At 43.6% G+C, this 20,000-nt stretch overlaps 1 protein-coding gene across 3 annotated transcripts in view; it reads left to right on the top strand.

The window, feature by feature from the left end:
* Window positions 1–20,000, top strand: part of LOC123509308 (cGMP-specific 3',5'-cyclic phosphodiesterase-like) — a 33,985-nt gene that overhangs the window by 4,435 nt on the left and 9,550 nt on the right. For 2 of the 3 annotated variants that reach the window (XM_045263533.1, XM_045263531.1), the window contains exons 3-14: window positions 1–157; window positions 1,851–2,058; window positions 6,584–6,702; window positions 7,315–7,473; window positions 8,914–9,003; window positions 10,918–11,049; window positions 13,279–13,341; window positions 14,073–14,111; window positions 14,399–14,536; window positions 16,893–17,030; window positions 17,906–18,008; window positions 18,587–18,713. The exon at window positions 1–157 is cut by the window's left edge and continues 20 nt beyond it. In XM_045263533.1, the coding sequence (XP_045119468.1) occupies window positions 1–157; window positions 1,851–2,058; window positions 6,584–6,702; window positions 7,315–7,473; window positions 8,914–9,003; window positions 10,918–11,049; window positions 13,279–13,341; window positions 14,073–14,111; window positions 14,399–14,536; window positions 16,893–17,030; window positions 17,906–18,008; window positions 18,587–18,713 (1,473 nt within the window). The remainder of the gene's footprint in view (window positions 158–1,850; window positions 2,059–6,583; window positions 6,703–7,314; window positions 7,474–8,913; window positions 9,004–10,917; window positions 11,050–13,278; window positions 13,342–14,072; window positions 14,112–14,398; window positions 14,537–16,892; window positions 17,031–17,905; window positions 18,009–18,586; window positions 18,714–20,000) is intronic. The other variant, XM_045263532.1, reaches the window with a different exon arrangement.

The raw sequence follows: 20,000 nt of genomic DNA, 5'->3' as shown, positions 1-20,000 counted from the left end.
TGGGCGAAGTCTCCTCTCCACGGACTCAGAGGCACGGGAGAGTCCCACATCAGGCACACCAACTGAGACACACACTCACCTCGTGGCTAACTATTCGTATCCAAGCAGGAGGAACTCTATCACTTCTTGGCTCTCTCCGAAGGCCAAGGCGAAGAAGGTATCAGAGAGAGAGAGAGAGAGAGAGAGAGAGAGAGAGAGAGAGAGAGAGAGAGAGAGAGAGAGAGAGAGAGAGAGAGAGAGAGAGAGAGAGAGAGACACATCAAACACCCAAAACACATCCCACACCAAAACATCCAAAACACACCAAAACATCCCAAACACACCAAAACATCTCAAAACACACCAAACACTAAACACACCAAACACACACCAAAACATCACAAAACACACCAAACACACCAAACACACCAAAACATCCAAAACACACCAAAACACACCAAAACACACCAAAACATCCCAAAACACCAAAACACCAAACACAACACAAAAACACCAAAACACACACACACAAAACATCCTAAAACACACCAAAACACACCAAAACACACCAAAACATCACAAAACACACCAAACATCTCAAAACACACCAAAACACCCCAAAACACACCAAAACACCCTTAAAATCCCAAAACACACCAAAAACACTTAAAACACACAAACACACCAAAACATCTTAAAACACCCCAAACACACCAAAACACACTTAAAACACAACACACCAAAACACACCAAAAACCTTAAACACACCAAACACACGAAAAACACACTTAAACATCCCCAAACACACCAAAACACACTTAAAACACACCAACACACCAAAAAAACCTTACAACACACCAAAACACACGAAAAACACCCTTAAAATCCCCCAAACACACCAAAACACACCCCAAAAAAACTTAAACACACCACAACACACCACAACACACCAGAAACCATTAAAACACACCCAAACACACCAAAAAACTTTAAACACACAACACACCAAAAAACCCTTAAAACACACCAAAATACCCTTCAACACCAAAACACTTAAAACCTCCTTAAACACACCAAAACAGCCTTATAAAACACACCTAAACACCCAAAACACCATCTTCCTTAAACCCTTAAACACACCTAAACACCTAGAAAGACAGCATCCTCAAACACACCAAATACACTACACACAAACACACCCAAACACCGCAGAAAGACAGTGAAACATCCTCAAACACACCAAAATACACTAAAACACACCCAAGCACACTGAAACACACCAAACACACCCAAAACACATCACAAACACCCAAACACAACACACCCAAAACACACCAAACACACACACAGAAACACACCAGAATACACCCACACACACAACACAAAACACACCAAACACACCCAAAACACACAGAAACACACTAGAATACACCCAAAACACACCACAACACACCCAAAACACACAGAAACACACTAAAATACACCCAAAACATACCCAAACACATTCAAAACACCCAAACACACCCAAAACACACAGAAACACACTCAAACACATTCAAAAACACTCAAACACATTCAAAACACCAAAACACACCACAACACACCAAAAAACCCACCCAACGCATTCAAAACACACCAAACACATCGAAATTCTCTTGAAACTATCTCAAAACACATAAAACACACAAAAAAAACCTTAAAACACAACAAAACACAACAAAACACCCTTAAAATCCCCCCAAACACACCACAACACACCAAATATCCTTTAAAACACACCAAAAAAACTCTTAAAATCACCCAAACACAACAAAACACCCTTAAAATATCTCCAAATACACCCAAACACCAGCTTTCCTCACTCTCCCAAGCAGGTGGAGCGCTTAACGGAGCCTGAATTGTTTATGGAGCTGATCCGTGACATTAGTACAGAGCTGGATATTGACACTCTCTGCCACAAGATCCTGGTTAACGTGGGCCATCTCACCAACGCGGACAGGGCCTCTCTCTTCCTCGCCCAGGGCCCCAGACACAATCGAATGCTGGTGGCTAAGCTCTTCGACGTCACGGTGGACACAGGTAAGACTTGAGACAGTTGTGGGGTGTCAAGTGGTGGTGAGGGGCCGGGGATAGAGCTTCGAGAATACTACAGGAAGGTCAACAGCAGTATCCCTCGTAGGCGGTTCTTGCAGGGCTGTGTGGCAGAAGAAACAGTTAAGGCTGTATTGAAAACTCTTTGCTCTCTCGCCATTACTACTCTGCAAAGGCTCTCGGTGAAGGTACTCGTGTTTTTAAGAGTATTTTTGTGATTGTGGTGAAGCCTTAGCAAGATTTCTAGATTATTATTAAGAGAAACTGTCCTGAAAACCCGGCTGTGGCTGTGGCTGTGGAAAATTGACGTAGTGAGAAGGGAAGGTGTTTCTGATTTTTACTGTTTTGTGTACCATTAGACCATTTTATTGATATTAGGAAGGGTCTATGGAGGGCAGAAGATTAATGGCCACAGTCTTCACTATTTCAACCCCTTCAATACTGGGACACATTTTTACCTTGAGATTTGTGTACCATTAGACCATTTTATTGACATTGGGAAGGGTCTATGGAGGGCAGAAGATTAATGGTCACAGCCTTCACTATTTTAACCCCTTCAGTACTGGGACACATTTTTACCTTGAGATTTGTGTACCATTAGACCATTTTATTGACATTGGGAAGGGTCTATGGAGGGCAGAAGATTAATGGTCACAGCCTTCACTATTTTAACCCCTTCAGTACTGGGACACATTTTTACCTTGAGATTTGTGTACCATTAGACCATTTTATTGACATTAGGAAGGGTCTATGGAGGTCAGAAGATTAATGGTCACAGCCTTCACTATTTCAACCCCTTCAATACTGGGACATTTTACCTTGAGATTTGTGTACCATTAGACCATTTTATTGACATTAGGAAGGGTCTATGGAGGTCAGAAGATTAATGGTCACAGTCTTCACTATTTTAATCCCTTATATGAGTTTCTGAAGCTGTAAAGAATCACCAATTAATAACCAGAATGACTAAAGAAAGGCGAGTTTTGAATATTATTAGACCATTTTATTTTACAAAGGTGAATACGGTTTGGGTAGATTGGTGAAGGAAAGTGTGATGGTGCAGTGGGAGAGTTTGTGAGGGTAGGGCAGCGTGTTGCTATGGTTCTAGTGGTAGTCTTGATAAGGTTTCTATATTGTTGACAAGAGTACTGGTCCTGAGAACTTACACTGCATTATTAACAGGAGAAACACTCTTGAGAACCGCCACGACTTTCCAAAGGCTCTAGTTGAAGTGACACGCGGGTTTTTAAGGATGTTTTTATGGTTCCAGTGACAGATTAACATTTCTACATTATTAACAGGAGAAACACTCTTTAAAATGCTCTAGTTGAAGTGACACGCGGGTTTTTAAGGGTGTTTTTAAGGTGACAGTGACAGATTAACATTTCTACATTAGTAACAGGAGAAACACTCTTTAAAATGCTCTAGTTGAAGTGACACGCGGGTTTTTAAGGGTGTTTTTAAGGTGACAGTGACAGATTAACATTTCTACATTAGTAACAGGAGAAACACTCTTTAAAATGCTCTAGTTGAAGTGACACGCGGGTTTTTAAGGGTGTTTTTAAGGTGACAGTGACAGATTAACATTTCTACATTACTAACAGGAGAAACACTCTTGGGAACCGCCACTACATATTTACCATTAAGAGCGTTTTTACATTGCTGGTGGCAGTGCTAGGAATGAAAAAATCACACACACACACACACACACACACACACACACACACACACACACTCTCTCTCTCTCTCTCTTGTATAATGATGTCAATTATCTCCGCTTCCCTCCTCCTCCTTCTTCTTCTTCTCCTCCTCCTCCTCCTCCTCCTCCTCCTCCTCTTTCTGTTCATTCCTTTCCCTCTTCAACTTTCTTCTTCTTCTTCTTCTTCTTCTTTTTCCTCTTCCTCCTCCTCTTCCAATCTCTCTCTCTCTCTCTCTCTCTCTCTCTCTCTCTCTCTCTCTCTCCCAAACCATTCCAACTTAAACTAACTTTCTCTCACCTCCACCTCTGCCCACACACACACACACACACACACACACACACACACACACACACACACACACACACACACACACACACACACACACGTACTGTACACCCAACCTAACCTTGTCTTAACTAACCTGACCTTACCTTAACCAACCTTTAACTTTTCTCCCCTTCCCTTTATCTTCTCCCTTCTCCCATCTATCCCCCTTCCCCTCAACACAGCCCAGCCCTCCCCACCCAAACATTACCCAACCTTACCAAATTAAAGCAAATAATGGCTAACACGTGCGTCTGTATTCAGAAACGCCTTCACTTCTTCAACAAGGCCATAGAGACAAGTAGCCGGGTATTCAATGCTGTTTTTACTACTAATAATCAAGAAATTTTACCAATCCATCACCAGAACCACAAAAACACCCTTAAAAAGCTTTATTTTCTCATTACGACAGTTTTCCAAGGCCTTTGAGACAAGTAATCGGGTTTTTAAGACAGTTTTTCCTTATGATGAAATAGAAATCTTGCCAATCCATCACAAGAATCATAAAAACACTCTTAAAAATGCCTTCCCCTCTTACTATGACAATTTTCCAATGCCACTGTGCCTTCTCTATTTTCAAAGGGCTCTATAAGTGACACGGGTTTTTAAGGGTGTTTCTGTAATTCTAGTGACGCGTTAACAGGTTTTCTGCGTTAACATTAGGAGAAACACTCTTGACAACGCGGCTAATAATCTCTGTGGTCTATTTTGAAAGGGCTCTTGTTGAAGTGGCACGGGTTTTTAAGGTGTTTTTGTAATTCTAAAGGCATGTTAACAAGTTTTCTGCATTATCAAAAGGAGAAACACTTTACAACGCGGGTAATAATCTCTATGGTCTATTTTAAGAGAGTTTAGTTGAAATGACATGGGTTTTTAAGAGTGTTTCTGTAATTCTAAAGGCATGTTAACAAATTTTCTGCATTATCAAAAGGAGAAACACTCTTTACAACGCGGCTAATAATCTCTATGGTCTATTTTAAGAGAGTTTAGTTGAAATGGCACGGGTTTTTAAGGTGTTTCTGTAATTCTAAAGGCATGTTAACAAGTTTTCTGCATTATCAATAGGAGAAACACTCTTTACAACGCGGGTGTATTTTAAGAGAGTTTAGTTGAAATGACACGGGTTTTTAAGAGTGTTTCTGTAATTCTAGTGACGCGTTAACAGGTTTTCTGCGTTATCAAACAGGAGAAACACTCTTTACAACGCGGGTAATAATCTCTATGGTCTATTTTAAGGGAGTTTAGTTGAAATGACACGGGTTTTTAAGTGTTTCTGTAATTCTAGTGACATGTTAACAAGTTTTCTGCATTATCAAACAGGAGAAACACTTTGATAACGAGGCTAATCATCTCTGTGGTCAATTTTGAAAAGGCTCTTGTTGAAGTGGCACGGGTTTTTAAGGTGTTTCTGTAATTCTAAAGGCATGTTAACAAATTTTCTGCATTATCAAAAGGAGAAACACTTTACAACGCGGCTAATAATCTCTATGGTCTATTTTAAGAGAGTTTAGTTGAAATGCCATGGGTTTTTAAGAGTGTTTCTGTAATTCTAAAGGCATGTTAACAAATTTTCTGCATTATCAAAAGGAGAAACACTCTTTACAACGCGGGTAATAATCACTGTGGTCTATTTTAAGAGAGTTTAGTTGAAATGACACGGGTTTTTAAGAGTGTTTCTGTAATTCTAGTGACGCGTTAACAAGTTTTCTGCATTATCAAACAGGAGAAACACTTTGATAACGAGGCTAATTATCTCTGTGGTCTATTTTGAAAGGGCTCTTGTTGAAGTGGCACGGGTTTTTAAGGTGTTTCTGTAATTCTAAAGGCATGTTACCAAGTTTACTGCATTATTAACATGAGAAACACTCCTTAGAAAACTTTCGTTCAGCACCTTCACTATTTTCAAAGGGCTCTAGCTGAAGTGACACGGGTTTTTAAGGAGGTTTCTGTAATTCTAGTGACACATTAACGAGTTTTCTGCATTACCAACAGGAGAAACACTCTTAAAAATGCTGTTACTCATCTCTGTGGCCTCAGAAACGCCTTCCCTCTCACCAAGACAGCTTTCCAAGGCCACAGAGCCAAATAGCCACGTTTTCAAGACAGTTTCTCCTTTAAAGTAATTAGAAATATTGCTAATCCATCAATCTTTAATCCCTTCAGTACCATGACGCGTTTCCATATTCATTTAACTTACTATTTGATCTTATACACTTACAGAAGTATATGTGGGGGATTAAAATAGTGAAGACTGTGGCCATTAATCTTCTGCCCTCCATAGACCCTTCCTAATGTCAATAAAACCGTCCAATCACACCCAAAACCCACGGTAAAAAGATGCATCCCAGTACTGAAGGGGCCAAGTGTAGAGCCTTAGGAGAGCAGTGATGGGGAGAGAGCAAAGCGTTTTAGAATACAGACCAAAACAAGGAAAGGAAAAAGTGCCTGAGTGTTTTCTTATTCTTATTCTTCCCTGTGTCCCTTCACAGTGCTGGAGGAGGCCCTGTCTAACGCCGCCGAGAGGGACATCCTTCTTCCCTGGGGTGTGGGCATCGTAGGACATGTCGCCAACACGAAGGAAGTTATCAATGTCAAGGATGCTTACCAGGTGAGAGAGAGAGAGAGAGAGAGAGAGAGAGAGAGAGAGAGAGAGAGAGAGAGAGAGAGAGAGAGGATATAATTTCAACTCATTAGTGTCTTAATCACCAAAGGAGGAGGAGCAGGAGGGGAGGGGAGGAGGAGGAGGAGGAGGAGGAGGAGGAGGAGGAGGAGGAGGAGGAGGAGGAGGAGGAGGAGGAGGAGGAGGAGGAGGGAGGAGAGGAGTAAGAGAGGAGGAGGAGATTAAATTTCCATAGAAAACGAGGAACCACAGATTCTCCTCCTCCTCCTCTTACCGCAGAGGAGGAGGAGGAGGAGGAGGAGGAGGAGGAGGAGGAGGAGGAGGAGCTTTTAACTATAATTACAAACACTGGACAAGAGAGAGAGAGAGAGAGAGAGAGAGAGAGAGAGAGAGAGAGAGAGAGAGAGAGAGAGAGAGAGAGCAAATAATAACAAAAACTTTAATATCACCTACTCTCTCTCTCTCTCTCTCTCTCTCTCTCTACCAATCTATCTATCTTTCTATAAATCATATAATCTACTACCCCTTTCTCTCTCTCTCTCTCTCTCTCTCTCTCTCTCTCTCTCTCTCTCTCTCTGTCTCTGTCTGTGCCTCTCTCAGGACCCCCGTTTTGACGCCAGCGTGGACCGGCGGACAGGGTACCGGACCATGAGTGTGTTGTGTATGCCGGTGTGCAACTACGAGGGCGAGGTGGTCGGTGTGGCGGAGATCATCAACAAGAAAAACGGCTCGTGTGAGTTTACCGCTAAGGATGTCGAGGTGTGGTGGTGGTGGTGGTGGTGGTGGTATAGCCTTCCAAATTTAGACGCGGTTTTGTGGCGTGGTGTGTTGGGGTATTCCCGGTACCTTCCGTGCTCTGACCTGACCTGACCTGACCTGTCCTGACCTGACCTGACCTGACCTCGCCTGCCCGTCTGGTGTCCACAAGTGTTGGCGTGTGAATGAGTTCTGTTTCAACATTGAGAGTAATGGAGGAAACGTGTCCTTGTGTTGGTGTTGTTCCTGTTGTGTTTGGAGGAGGTTCAGTACACCAGCGTGATGTGTGGCACTGTCCCTCACTGTGTGGCGGACAGGACAGGGCTGGGACACTCATGGGTGGTGGCGCCTCAATGGAGTCAATACTATTCCAGCTTATACAGGAAATACAAGTAACTCTTCATTTACACGATAGATGCGTTCCAAGAGACATCGCGTATTTCAAATCTAATTAATTATAATATTTCTTCGGTCGTGTATTAACAAAAACGCGTAAATCAAACACGTGTAAATCAAGAGTTACCTGTACTTCATTGTATTGGTGTGTTCATTGGTTTGGTGTTGTATTGGAACACAGGCATCGCACCATTTGTCTCAGTGAGCAGTGTGGGGAACGTGGCCAAGCACTACAACATTGTCACACCAGCAGTCACACAGCTGTGTCGCTATTTGTCACTGTCACATCAATGTCGTAACCCTGGAACGATAACTTTCCTTTTAATTATTAGTTTTATTATTATTATTTTTTTATGTAATGATGGTGGATCTTTGTTGAAGCATTTCACATCCTCTCACTTATGCACACAAACCTCTAATTGGCTAGTTCACGTAGATTTGGCAGCGCTGCAAGACAGGGAATCTCTTAAAAGGCCACACCAAAACTCCTCGCCAAGTGAGAAACATGATGCACACGATGCGAAGATACGTGGCTTACAATCGCCTCAGTGTATTTCCAGTAGGTGTGTTGACGCGGGTTGCCAAGCAGTGGGACACACGCGCCACACCGCTCGCATCGCCTCCAAGATTGGTGGGGCAGGCGATTTTTACGGCGATAGCTTGAATGACGCATGCCCTCGTGGGACTCCCGCCTTTGTGCTCTCCTCTCCAGAGTCCCGCATGCCGCCTACCACTGGCCCACTCCTCACTCTGACCCCAGTGAACTGACTCCTCAAGTCTCACTCGCCCGCGCCTCGCAGACAGGCATAGCTGTCGGTGTGAACGTGTCTCGCTTAGCATCGCATCCACTGTGAAATGGCATTAAATTTGGAAGACTACAGTAGTAGTAGTAGTAGTAGTAGTAGTAGTAGTAGTAGTAGTAGTAGTAGTAACAATAATAAGTTATACTACTATTAACACAAAAACAACTAACACAACAACACACAAACAAAGGCACATCCCCCTGCCCCTCCCTCTCTCTCTCTGACCTGGCCATCTCCCTGACAGGTGTTCCGGCGTTACCTGACATTCTGCGGCATCGGTATCCAGAACGCCCAGCTCTTTGACATGTCAGTGAGAGAATACAAAAAAAACCAGGTAAGACTCAAACCTTCTACTCTGAATCTTGGTAATAATTCTCTTCCCTTCGTCTCTCCCTTTCTCTCAACACGACTGCTTTCCAAGGCCGCAGAGATGTTCAGGCAGGTTCTCAAGGATGTTTTGTCACGTGTTTGGTGTGGTAGAGGTGTGCATCTTTCACTGGAACCTTCAAAACACCCTTCAAAACACCAATAACTTCCACTGCAGCCTGTTAAACTGTCAAACTACCACTGGAACCATCAAAACACCCTTCAAAACACCAATAACTTCCACTGCAGCCTGTTAAACTGTCAAACTACCACTGGAACCATCAAAACACCCTTCAAAACACCAATAACTTCCACTGCAGCCTGTTAAACTGTCAAACTACCACTGGAACCATCAAAACACCCTTCAAAACACCAATAACTTCCACTGCAGCCTGTTAAACTGTCAAACTACCACTGGAACCATCAAAACACCCTTCAAAACACCAATAACTTCCACTGCAGCCTGTTAAACTGTCAAACTACCACTGGAACCATCAAAACACCCTTCAAAACACCAATAACTTCCACTGCAGCCTGTTAAACTGTCAAACTACCACTGGAACCATCAAAACACCCTTCAAAACACCAATAACTTCCACTGCAGCCTGTTAAACTGTCAAACTACCACTGGAACCATCAAAACACCCTTCAAAACACCAATAACTTCCACTGCAGCCTGTTAAACTGTCAAACTACCACTGGAACCATCAAAACACCCTTCAAAACACCAATAACTTCCACTGCAGCCTGTTAAACTGTCAAACTACCACTGGAACCATCAAAACACCCTTGAAAACGCCTTGAAAACCATGTAATCTCTCTCTCTCTCTCTAATATAAAATCCATTAACTTATTGTGACCTCATTTTATACCAATCTCTCTCTCTCTCTCTCTCTCTCTCTCTCTCTCTCTCTCTCTCTCTCTCTCTCTCCCTCTCACCTGTAATTACTAGAGCCTCTCACCTGACCTTTCTCTCCTCCAAGACTATTAACTCACTTTGTTTCTTTCACACCTTAAAGACATTTGGTGGGAGTGAAGGGATGGCCTCTCTCTCTCTCTCTCTCTCTCTCTCTCTCTCTCTCTCTTGATCTCTCTCTCTCAGAAAAAGAGGAGAAGAAGAAGAAGAGAAGAAGAAGAAGAAGAAGAAGAAGAAGAAGAAGAAGAAGAAGAAGAAGAAGAAGAAGAAGAAGAAGAAGAAGAAGAAGAAGAAGAAGAAGAAGAAGAAGAAGAAGAAGAAGAAGAAGAAGAAGAAGAAGAAGAAGGAGTTAGAAGAAGAAGAAGAAGAAGAAGAAGAAGAAGAAGAAGGAAGAAGAAGAAGAAGAAGAAGGAGTTAAACAAGAAGAACAAGAAGAAGAAGAAGAAGAGCAGAAGAGGAGGAGGAGGAGGAGGAGGAGGAGGAGGAGGAGGAGGAGGAGGAGGAGGAGGAGGAGGAGGAAGAAGAAGACGAAAACAAGAAGAACAACAGAAGAAGAAGAAGAAGAAGAAGAAGAAGAAGAAGAAGAAGAAGAAGAAGAAGAAGAAGAAGAAGAAGAAGAAGAAGAAGAAGAAGAAGAAGAAGAAGAAGAAGAAGAAGAAGAAGAAGAAGAAGAAGAAGAAGAAGAAGAAGAAGAAGAAGAAGAAGAAGAAGAAGAAGAAGAAGAAGAAGAAGAGTAACAATAACAATAACCAAGATAGGAATTAACACATACATTTCCCTTCCTCCTCCTCCTCCTCCTCCTCCTCCTCCTCCTCCTCCTCCTCCTCCTCCTCCTCCTCCTCCTCCTCCTCCTCCTAACCCTCCTCTTTCTCTTCCTCCTACTCCACCTTCAAATAACAACACAAACTAGAATAAGAAGTACTAATTTATATCTTCCTCTTCCTCCTCCTCCTCCTCCTCTACCAGCTGCTGCTACAACTGGCTCGAGGCATCTTTGAGGAGCAGCTGTCCCTCGATAGACTGATGACCAAGATTATGACGGAGGCGAGAGAGTTGCTGAAGTGTGAGAGGTGCTCCGTGTACCTCCTGGACCAGCAGGTGAGGCGTTAGAGGCGTGGGAAAGTGGTAATACTAGCGTTGACCTCTTGGCTGCTGTTAATTTCATACCAAAGTGGGTTTTTCACGGCAATTTCTGGGGTAAAGTGGATAATTTTCTGTGGCACCTCCTATCTGAAAGCCAGCCCGTTGCCTACAGTGAGGAAGCCCTACTTACACTTCGACCGTGGACAGGATTCGAACCCGTGCGCTTGGAGACCCCTCGGACCCCAAAGCACGCAGGGGTCCACTGTACAAAGGCGGCCCCCAATTTGGTACACCTTTCTTAAACTCTTGAAAACGCCTTGAAAACCATGCAATCTCTCTCTCTCTCTCTGACCTTTGACCTTTGACCTTGCCTGTGACCCATTCGTACATTCTTATCTTTCCTTCCCAGTCTAGATTGTACCAGTCTAGATTCTCTCTCTCTCTCTCTCTCTCTCTCTCTCTCTCTCTCTCTCTCTCTCTAATGAAAAACCCGTTAACTTATTGTCACTGTGAGGTATTGTTACGTCTCCAACAGCTGCATTGAATCTATTAACTGGCTAGAAATTGCAAAATACATTCTCTTATGCATGCTTACAAGATTTCACACACTGCTTTTGGTGCTGGTAACTGTCGCGCATCGCAGTGAAAGACTCAAAGCAGTGTTAACCTCCTCAGCACCAGGACGTGTTTCCCTATTCATTCTAGTGACTATTTGGTGATTCTATACAGCTTCAGAAACTCATGTGGGGGATTGAAATAGTGAAGACTGTGGCCATTAATCTTCTGCCCTCCATACACCCTTCCTAATGTCAATAATTCAAGAAGCGCATTTTCATATTCATTCTGGTGACTATTTGGTGATTCTATACAGCTTCAGAAACTCATGTGGGGGATTGAAATAGTGAAGACTGTGGCCATTAATCTTCTGACCTCCATAGACCCTTCCTAATGTCAATAAAATGGTCTAATCACATTCAAAACACCCATTTCCCTATTCATTCTGGTGACTATTTGGTGATTCTATACAGCTTCAGAAACTCATGTGGGGAATTGAAATAGTGAAGACTGGCCATTAATCTTCTGCCCTACATAGACTTTTCTTAACGTCAATAAAATGAAAATGTGTCCCAGTAATGAAGGAGTTAAGTGGTGTTAACACGGTAATATTTGTGTTAAGGTGGTAATTTTAGTGTTAAGGTATTGTTAAGGTGGTAATATTGTGTGTTAAGGCGGTGTTAGAGAGGTGATGTTAACTTCTTCAGTACTGACACGCATTTTTTACTTGATTTTCGTGTACAATTAAACGATTTTATTGACATTAGGAAGGGTCTATGGAGGTCAGAAGATTAATGGCCACAGTCTTCACTATTCTAATCCCAACATATGTTTCTGAAGCTGTATAAAATCACCAAATAGTCACCAGAATGAATATGGAAATGCGAGTTTTTGGTGTAATTAGACCATTTTATTGACATTAGGAAGGGTCTATGGAGGTCAGAAGATTAATGGCCGCAGTCAATCCTAACCTAACCCAACCTAACCTGACCTAACCTGACCTAACCTTGCCTAACACTGAACATTGAAAAAAAATATAGATTAAAAAGAAAACAACCTCAGTCTAAGTCCTTAAGTAAGAAGAGTTACGAGGAAAGACAGAGAGAGAGAGAGAGAGAGAGAGAGAGAGAGAGAGAGAGAGAGAGAGAGAGAGAGAGAGAGAGACAGAGAGAGACAGAGAGACTAACTTGACATAAACTTTTGAGGAAACGAATAAAAGAAAGTTATTTAATTTATGAATATTGATTGGAATTAGAGAGAGAGAGAGAGAGAGAGAGAGAGAGAGAGAGAGAGAGAGAGAGAGAGAGAGAGAGAGAGAGAGAGAGAGAGAGAGTGAGAGAGAGAGAGAGAGAGAGAGAGTAGAGAGAGTAGAGAGAGAGAGAGAGAGAGAGAGAGAGAGAGAGAGAGAGAGAGAGAGAGAGAGAGAGAGAGAGAGAGAGAGAGAGAGAGAGAGAGAGAGAGAGAGAGAGAGAGAGAGAGAGAGAGAGAGAGAGAGAGAGAGAGAGAGAGAGAGAGAGAGAGAAAGAAAGAAAGAAAGAAAGAAAGAAAGAAAGAAAGAAAGAAAGAAAGAAAGAAAGAAAGAAAGAAAGAAAGAAAGAAAGAGAGAGAGAGAGAGAGAGAGAGAGAGAGAGAGAGAGAGAGAGAGAGAGAGAGAGAGAGAGAGAGTTTTAATCCATCTCTCTCTCACAGACTGTACAAGATAATGAGCCCAAATTGATTGATGATCCCACGGACACCTTGGTCATCAGACAGGTGAGAGCTAGCTTTAATGTGAGCTAACTTTAATGTGAACTATCTCTAATGTGAACTAGCTTTAATTAATTTTGTCCCCTTTTGGGAAATGATTTTTTCTCTTTGTCTATCGTTAATTTTGAGCTATCTTTAAATTTTTTGCTATCTTTAATGTGAGCTATCTCTAATGTGAACTATCTTTAATGAATTTTCTCCCATCTTTAAACTGAGAGATAATTTTTTTCACTTTATCGTTGATTTTGAGGTATCTTTAACATTTTTGCTATAATTGATGTGAGCTATCTCTAATGTGAACTATCTCTAATGTGAACTAACTTTAATATTTTTCTTCTATCTTCAAACTGTGAGATATTAATTCACTTTGTCTATCGTTAATTTTGACCTATCTTTAATATTTCTAGCTATCTTTAAATTGAGCTATCTCTAATGTGAACTATCTCTTATGTGAACTAGATTACATTTCGTCCAATCTTGAATTTTGTGAGATATCTTTAATCTTGTCTTATCTTTAATTTAGTGAGCTATCTCTAATTTTGTCGTATCTTTAATGTGAGCTATCTTTAAAATAATTTCTATCTTTAATTTCCAATGGAGAAAACAACAACAATAATAATAATAATAATAATAATAATAATAAAATAATAATAATAATGTATTAATATATATTTTTCTCCTCCTCCTCCTCCTCCTCCTCCTCCTCCTCCTCCTCCTCTTCCTCCTCCTCCTCCCAGACAACGGCGCCATCTCTGGAAGAACTGATGGAAATACCGGTAAGCTATCTCTCTCTCTCTCTCTCTCTCTCTCTCTCTCTCTCTCTCTCTCTCTCTCTCTCTCTCTCTCTCTCTCAAGGTTAGATTAAGTTAAGTTAGATTAAGTAAGGCAAGATTACCTGCATTCTCTCTCTCTCTCTCTCTCTCTCTCTCTCTCTCTCTCTCTCTCTCTCTCTCTCACAGCAGGAAAATAATAAGTTTGGTTTGGTTAGGTTAAGTAAGGTTGTGTTAGGTGCATTCCCTCTCCCTCTCCCTCTCACTCTCTCCTCCCTCTGTGTCCCTCTCAGCCAGAGACAATGACGGTGCACATGACCTTTGAGCTCAAGTCACGAGATGGGGAGTGCCAGATCACCCAGCCCTCCTCCGCTCAGCTCGCCGCCTCCGTGCACGCCAGGCTGGCAAACTATGTCTCCAGCACCGGCCAGGTCAGGCAGTGGTGGTGGTGGTGGTGGTACAGTAGTAGTAGTAGTAGTAGTAGTAGTAGTAGTAGTAGTAGTAGTAGTAGTAGTAGTAGTAGTAGTAGTAGTAGTAGTAGTAGTAGTAGTAGTAGTAGTAGTAGTAGTAGTAGTAGTAGTAGTAGTAGTAGTAGTAGTTGTTGTTGTTGTTGTTGTTGTTGTTGTTGTAGTAGTAGGAGTGTGGTATAGTAGTAGTAGTAGTAGTAGTAGTAGTAGTAGTAGTAGTAGTAGTAGTAGTAGTAGTAGTAGTGGTGGTGGTGGTGGTGGTGGTGGTGGTGATGTTACTGACGCTGGTAACAATTCGTAGTGGTTAGTAATGCTGTGGTTCTGGGTACGTTGATCGGCACAGCAGCCTGGCTGCACACACTCCCTCCCAGCCAGAACAGGAAAACTCGTCATTTAGTGATGGAAAAGTTTGTTTATTTGACTTGCATCAGGTTGATTTGTGGTATGTTTATTCACTCTATTTGAATTATTATCTACTTTTTCCTCTTTGTTTCCGGCAAGTAAACTTTTGAGTGTTTGGTGTGGCGGTGCAGCGCTGGCCTGGTGCCACATCCTGATGGCTGGACACCACACCGGATAGAGACTTGTTATGCGGTGGTCGGGATCCGGCACAACTATAACACTACAATAACTTCAGTGAACACCACTTGTGGTGCGGCGCCGCGGTGCCAGCCCAGCCTGTCACGGGACACAGTAACGCTGCGTCACACTCTGGCCGCGGGGCACACGTGGTGACCGTGGCGGGCAACTCTTGGTGACTTGCTGAGCTCTGTGGTCTGTGCAGTGAGCGGCGCGAGGTACGCTGAGTCACTGACTGACGCACACTGCCACACAGCCACACCGCCACGACCCACACTGCCCACCACGTGACGCTCACGGCCAGGACCACTGCGGTCAGTGTGGTGAGGCGCGGCATCAACTCTCACGCCTTGCGGCGCGCCAAGTGTGCTGATCCTCGCCAAACGATGCCGCGCCCCCTTCATGAGACAGGTGTTTGCCTGCACCACACTGATGGGGCGGGCGTGTCCTGCAGCAGGTTGGGGCACCAGCGGGAATGTCTGATGGTGCCTTTAGTGCGATGGTCGCCTCGCCTGCCAGTCTTTTTTTTTTTTTTTTTACGGTAAGGCCTATAGCGCCTGTAGGCACACTTGAAGAGTGTATGGGAAGCGCTGTTCAGCTTCCGCCCATTAGTGGCGCAGGCAATTTTATTTATAGTGGTGGGCATATTAGGGCCCATATCACCACCCAAGCTCATCTTGAGTGTAACCACCTAGAACCTGGGTATCATGGTGACATGTAGGTAACTTTAAACCACTCCACAAATGGCAAAGTGTTTTAAGGCTGTACACTTTGCCATTTGTCGAGTGATCTGCTGGACACACGCTGTGTCCTCTCCTTCCCGCCCTCCGGGACCTGTCACTGGAGCACCACACAGTCCTGCACAGCATCCCCACATTGCAGCACAGCACAGCACAGCACAGCATGGTGGGTGCGGGACTCTAGCACCTCGCCTGGGCGCACAGCTCTCCCCTGTGCCTCGCCGCTCAAACCTCGCACTGTGGGGCATGGTAACAACACAGCCACGCAGCACACGTGACCCATGCCACGTGCCGGCACAACCACAGCCACGGCACAGCCCGCCACTGGGGCACACCGCCTCTGAGCGCCTGGTCACGCCGAGACCTTATCTGTCACCACCAGGCCAGCCAGGGAAGGTCGAGTGTTTAGCAGGCTGGTGACACTCACTCCCCAAGGACACGCTAGGCCTGTGGGGGCACGTATTGTGTCACGCCTGGCCAGTGTGTCCTGCACTCACTGGTCAGTGTTGCACATAACAACACCAAGAGGAGTGTTTCCCTCGCAGGCTGCCGTGCCTCGCGGAACACAACACAACACAACCAAACCATCTCACCTAAACACTAACTAACCCAACCCAACCTATCAGGAACAACACGAAACAACCAAAACCCAACCCATCAACCCAACAACCCAACCCAACCCACCCACCCAACCCAACCCAACCCAACCCAACCCAACCCAGCCCACACCCAACCCAGCCCACACCCAACCCAACCCAACCCAACCCAACCCAACCCACACCCAACCCAACCCAACCCAACCCAACCCAACCCAACACAAACACAAACCTAACCTAACCCAAAGCTAACCTAACCTAACGTAGCCTCTCTCTCTCTCTCTCTCTCAAACAAACCTTTTCTAACCTTCTCTTTCTTTCACTCTCATTCATTCATTCTTTCTTTCTTTTCATTCTCTCTCTCTCTCTCTCTCTCTCTCTCTCTCTCTCTCTCTCTCTCTGCAGACGGTGAACATAAACAACGTGATCCAGTGGTTGGGGGCGCCGTTGGAGGACCAGGGATTGATGACGCACAGTGTTCTAACCATTCCGATCTTCAACGCCTCTCGGAAGATTCTGGGCGTCGCGCAGCTCATCAACAAGGTCACCAGGGGGAGCGTGGCGTGAACAGGGACAATTTAGGAGTATTTTAGGGAGTTTTAGCGAGGTTTAGGGATGTTTTGGGGTGTTTTACGGAGATTTAGTGATGTTTTAACGTGTTTTACCGAGATATAAGGATGTTTTAGCGTGTTTTAGGGATGTTTTGGGGTGTTTTACCGAGATTTAGGGATGTTTTAACGTGTTTTACCGAGATTTAGGGATGTTTTAGCGTGTTATAGGGAAGTTTAGGGATATTTTGGGGTGTTCTACCGATATTTAGGGATGTTTTAGCGTGTTTTAGGGAAGTTTAGGGATATTTTGACGTGTTTTACGGAGATTTAGGGATATTTTGGGGTGTTTTACCGTGTTTTAGGGAGGTTAAGGGATATTTTGGGGTGTTTTAAGGTTTAGGGATATTTGGGGTGTTTTATCGAGATTTAGGAGTGTTTTAGCGTGGTTTAGGGAGGTTTAGGAATATTTTGGTGTTTAATCGAGATCTAGGGATGTTTTAGGGAGGTTTAGGGATATTTTGGTGTGTTTTACCGAGATCTAGGGATGTTTTAGCGTGTTTTAGCGGGGTTTAGGGATATTTTGGTGTTTTACGTAGATTCAGGGATATTATTAAGGTATTTTAAGGAGCTTTAAGGTTGTTTTAGGGAGGTTTAGGGTGTTTGCAATATTTTAGAAAGTTATTAAGTGTTTTGGCATTATTTTTGACATGTGGCCTGTGTTTTTTTTATATTTCCTCTCTCTCTCTCTCTCTCTCTCTCTCTCTCTCTCTCTCTCTCTCTCTCTCTCTAAGTGAAAAAAAAATGTTAATGTCCTTATTTGATCATTTCTATTATCATTTATTTATTTATTTATTTATTTATTTTTAGGAGAGCGGTCTGCAGTTCTCTGATTACGACATAAGCACCTTTGAAGCCTTCGCGATATTCTGCGGCCTGGGCATACAAAACACACAGGCCTACGAAAAAGCGTGTGAGTATGCTGAGAGAGGCAGAGAGAGAGAGAGAGAGAAGGGGAGACGGGAAGTGATGGTGGTGGTGGTGGTGGTGGTGGTGGTGGTGGTGGTTTGTTGTAGTAGTAGTAGTAGTAGTAGTTGTTGTAGTTGTGGAGAGTTGTGAGAGAGAGAGAGAGAGAGAGAGAGAGAGAGAGAGAGAGAGAGAGAGAGAGAGAGAGAGAGAGAGAGAAAGAAAGAAAGAAAGAAAGAAAGAAAGAAAGAAAGAAAGAAAGAAAGAAAGAAAGAAAGAAAGAAAGAAAGAAAGAAAGAAAGAAAGAAGAAAGAAAGAAAGAAAGAAAGAAAGAAAGAAAGAGAGAGAGAGAGAGAGAGAGAGAGAGAGAGAGAGAGAGAGAGAGAGAGAGAGAGAGGTTACATCGCAATTAGTGGTTAATCTCCCTCTCTCTCTCTCTCTCTCTCTCTCTCTCTCTCTCTCTCTCTCTCTCTCTCTCACCCTACCATCTTCCTCTCCCTCTCCTCTACCTTCTTATCAAATTTCATCGCATTCTGACACCTACCCACTCCCACGCCCTCTCACTCCCTCTCTCTCCTCCAACAGGTCGGCTGATGGCGCGGCAACAGGTGGCGCTGGAGTGCTTGAGCTACCACGCTACGGCAGCTCAGGACGACACGGAGAAACTGAAGGCATCGGAAATACCCTCGGCAGCGGAATTTGATTTGTACAAGTGAGAGAGAGAGAGAGAGAGAGAGAGAGAGAGAGAGAGAGAGAGAGAGAGAGAGAGAGAGAGAGAGAGAGAGAGAGAGAGAAAGTGTGTGTGTTTCTCCTGTTGGTAATGCAGAAAACTTAACATACCACTAGAATTATAGAAACACCCTTAAAAACCCACGTCACTTCAAGAAGACCTCAAAAACACCCTTAAAAAACCCGTGTCACTTCAACTAGAGCCCAGAAACACCCTTAAAAACCCGTGTTACTTCAACTAGAGCCCAGAAACACCTTAAAACCCGTGTTACTTCAACTAGAGCCCAGAAACACCCTTAAAAACCCGTGTTACTTCAACTAGAGCCCAGAAACACCCTTAAAAACCCGTGTTACTTCAACTAGAGCCCAGAAACACCCTTAAAAACCCGTGTCACTTCAAACAGACCTCAAAAACACCCTTAAAAACCTGCGTCATTTCATCTAGACCTCAAAAACACCCTTAAAACCCCGTGTCACTTCAACTAGAGCCCAGAAACACCCTTAAAACCCCGTGTCACTTCAACTAGACCTCAAAAACACCCTTAAAACCTCGTGTCACCTCAACTAGAGCCCAGAAACACCCTTAAAAACCCGTATCACTTCAGCTAGACCTCAAAAACACCCTTAAAAACCTGTGTCATTTCAACTAGAGCCCAGAAACACCCTTAAAAACCCGTGTCACTTCAACTAGAGCCCAGAAACACCTTTAAAAAAACCCGTGTCTCTTCAACCAGAGCCCAGAAACACCCTTAAAAACCAGCGTCACTTCATCTAGACCTCAAAAACACCCTTAAAAACCCGCGTCACTTCATCTAGACCTCAAAAACACCCTTAAAACCCCGTGTCACTTCAGCTAGACCTCAAAAACACCCTTAAAACCCCGTGTCACTTCAACTAGAGCCCAGAAACATCCTTAAAAAACCCGTGTCACTTCAACTAGAGCCCAGAAACACCCTTAAAAACCCACGTCACTTCAACTAGACCCCAAAAACACCCTTAAAAACCCGTGTCACTTCAGCTAGACCTCAAAAACACCCTTAAAAACCCGTGTCACTTCAAATAGACCTAAAAAACACCCTTAAAACCCCGTGTCACTTCAAATAGACCTAAAAAAATACCCTTAAAAACCCGTGTCACTTCAACTAGAGCCCAGAAACACCCTTAAAAAACCCGTGTCACTTCAACCAGAGCCCTTTTTGACAGTAGTGAAGGTATAGTGAGGCGGGAAAGTGTCTCAGAATGCGCCTCTCTCACACACACTTCCTCTCTC

This window comes from Portunus trituberculatus, chromosome 26 (assembly GCF_017591435.1).
Source record: "Portunus trituberculatus isolate SZX2019 chromosome 26, ASM1759143v1, whole genome shotgun sequence".
NCBI lineage: Eukaryota > Metazoa > Arthropoda > Malacostraca > Decapoda > Portunidae > Portunus > Portunus trituberculatus.
This window is presented reverse-complemented; position numbering and strand designations above follow the sequence as displayed.